Below are 2,790 nucleotides of genomic sequence, written 5' to 3'. Positions count from 1 at the left end.
TATATATATATATATATATATAGCCTTACAATTAGTTTATGATGCTTAGGGCCTCTTTCATCAACATCGATTAACGCTAATTGATGGTTAACTCAATCACCATGATTGCCAACGTAAGAGCTAACCACAGAAGAGGAAAAGAGAGGAGACATTATGATACATTAAACTGCTGTTGGCACTTCTGCGAGTTGATCATCGATTAATTTAGCCAGAGGTGAAAGAGGCCCTTAAGCCGTAATCACACTAGCGATTGGCGATTGTGATTGACGATTGAGGATTACTTTTCAACCAATCGGAGCAAAGAAATCGGTGATTTTCAGGCTCTGATTGGTTGAAAAGTAATCCTTAATCGTCAATCACAATCGCCAATCGCTAGTGTGATTACGGCTTTAGATTTAAGATAATTTTAAATATAAAAACTGGATCTTATGAATGTTGGCCATAGAATTTTACATTATATGAGACAGAAGAATGTAAAAATAAGGAGTTTTAATGCTGATTCTACAATGAGTCAGTAGTCGGAATTTTAAGTCTGAACCAGTTTTAACCTAAATAGATGACTATAATTTTTCGCATCTACTTAGTTATTGGTTGTACAACAAATCATTTAGCTCTACTAATGGGAAGGAATAAAGTCGAATTTGGTCAGTCTTAAGAAAATCGGTCTTAGTTGTACAAGTTGGCTGTTGGCCAACTTCACCGATTCATCAATAAGACTTAGGATTATCAACTACCAACTTATTGTAGAATCAGCTTAATATTTTTAGGCAATATTTCATATTTTCCATTACAAAACAGATTTAAGAAAACCATACTATACCAGAGTTCTCTAAACATTTTATCGATGATTGTCGCTATCATTACCAGGGTAAAAATTTTTTTCCCAGAATTTTTCATATAATTTTTCTCTATAATTTTTAACTTTCTCACATTTTTTTATACAAATTAGATTTACATTTCTCAGAAAATCTGCGTCTTTCCTCAAAATTTTTCATATATGTTAATTATGAAATATCGTAAGATTTTTAAGATATTTGGTAAATATAATTTCTGATGAAGTGTTATAAAATCTAAAAAATTTAAAAATACTTTTTAAAAATTATGGGATGAGAAATTTTAGAATATTTCAGAATTGTATGAAAAATTCAGAGGGAAGATGTAAACTTTCCAAATATTTCTGAGTATTTCTGAGTATTTCTGAAAAATATTCCAATTTGTATAAAAATTATGAGAAAAATTTTCACCAGGGTAATTAGCGATAGCCAATGACAGGATAATCCTTGAAGAAAATGCGACTGTCACTAGTTAACGATAGCGACAATTGTAGATAAAATATTTAGAAAAAAATCCTGCATCTGGATTACTTCACTCATCTATTTACAAGGTCAAAATAACATAATGTTCATTTAATATATTACACAACGTTTTTTATTTATCAAATGTTATTGCCCCTCCTTGTTCTATATATATATATATATATATATATATGTGGAATTTGTTCAATAAACGGATTTATGGCAAAGCAATACCTCAGTTGTTGATTGAAGTCATCTTCAACGTCATCATCGTCCCAATTGTCCTCCCAGACACTGATATCATCACTGTCTTCATCCTTTGCGGTCCAATCTAGTTAATAAATTTATTTTCCAAATTTGATTTGTCAATGTGTTTGATACCGATGAATCAGCGATTTCGACGTTATGTTACATAAATATATATCAATTAAGAAAACTACCTTCCGCGGGAAATTCTTCAAACTCATCGTCTTCCTCGAGCAATCCGAGATCGACTTTTGTCTTATCATTTTTGTTGTCGGTCATGCTTACAAATTTCTTATGAGAATTTCTTGAACTTTAAAATTACGTCCGTTACACCTTAGGCTTGACTGTATACAGCATGGAATGATGCAAGGTAGACATGTAGTCTGTCTTCTGATGGTGAATTCGATTACACGCACTACACTGGATCAGTGCATATTAAAAGCTGCTTTACATAAAATATCACAATGCAGTGATACAATATAATCAACTTTGACAATAAAATTATACATATATATTTTGTGAAATAACGTGACTATATCATTAGTAGATAGTTAATCGTTTAAAATATTTATATACTTTTACATTTAACTTTGTTAATTTCATGTAAAGCAGCTTTTAGTATGCACTGATCTAGGGTCGGTATTCATAGTCAGATCTTATATTGAAGACCGTCTTAAGTACAGTCTTATGATGTCATGAACCAATCAGAGGGCCGCATTAGCGACTTAAGACATTACTTAAGACGATCTTAAAATAAGAGCTGACTATGAATACCGGCCTAGTATAGTGCAAGCTACCAAATTCGCTATGATTCTGCACTAGACTCAAGACTGTCTAGAACTCTCCATGGTGGAATTATACAAGGTGTGTCGTTGCGCATAATGGCGGCAGAGAGTGGGGGGGACATATTTTGTCAACCAATCACGTAGGGTCCATTCTATACGCGTGGAATTCAACGTTCATAGGAGATGATTAATAAAAACAGTATTAGAAGTTAAAATAATAATGAAATCTTTATTTTAACCTATTAAAATATAAAATATTACAAACTGTAACAAAATTACTGATTAGAAATACGGTTGCACATTTTTTGTTTTTCTTTGTTTTCTTATTACATTATTTATTTTTATTTGCATATTTACATTGTGTAACCTTAGGCGTCGTCTACAATACACGGAGTAAGAAGTAAGAGTAAGAAATTGACCAATCACAGTCGATTATTCTTCTCACATTCGACTGTGATTGGTCA

At 31.8% G+C, this 2,790-nt stretch overlaps 1 protein-coding gene across 1 annotated transcript in view; it reads right to left on the bottom strand.

Annotated features, from left to right (window-relative positions):
• Nucleotides 1-1,912, bottom strand: part of Sem1 (Suppressor of exocyst mutations 1) — a 4,188-nt gene extending 2,276 nt beyond the window's left edge. Inside the window, exons 1-2 of the mRNA XM_018517375.1 lie at nt 1,736-1,912; nt 1,530-1,626 (exon numbers count right to left, since the gene is read on the bottom strand). Of these exons, the coding sequence (XP_018372877.1) occupies nt 1,530-1,626; nt 1,736-1,820 (182 nt within the window). The 5' untranslated portion in view covers nt 1,821-1,912. The remainder of the gene's footprint in view (nt 1-1,529; nt 1,627-1,735) is intronic.
• Between the last annotated feature and the right edge of the window lie 878 nt (nt 1,913-2,790).

This window comes from Trachymyrmex cornetzi, unplaced genomic scaffold (genome assembly GCF_001594075.2).
Source record: "Trachymyrmex cornetzi isolate Tcor2-1 unplaced genomic scaffold, Tcor1.1 scaffold680, whole genome shotgun sequence".
In the NCBI taxonomy this organism is placed as follows: Eukaryota; Metazoa; Arthropoda; class Insecta; order Hymenoptera; family Formicidae; genus Trachymyrmex; species Trachymyrmex cornetzi.
The sequence above is the reverse complement of the archived record's forward strand: the minus strand, read 5'-3'. Positions and strand labels throughout refer to the sequence as shown.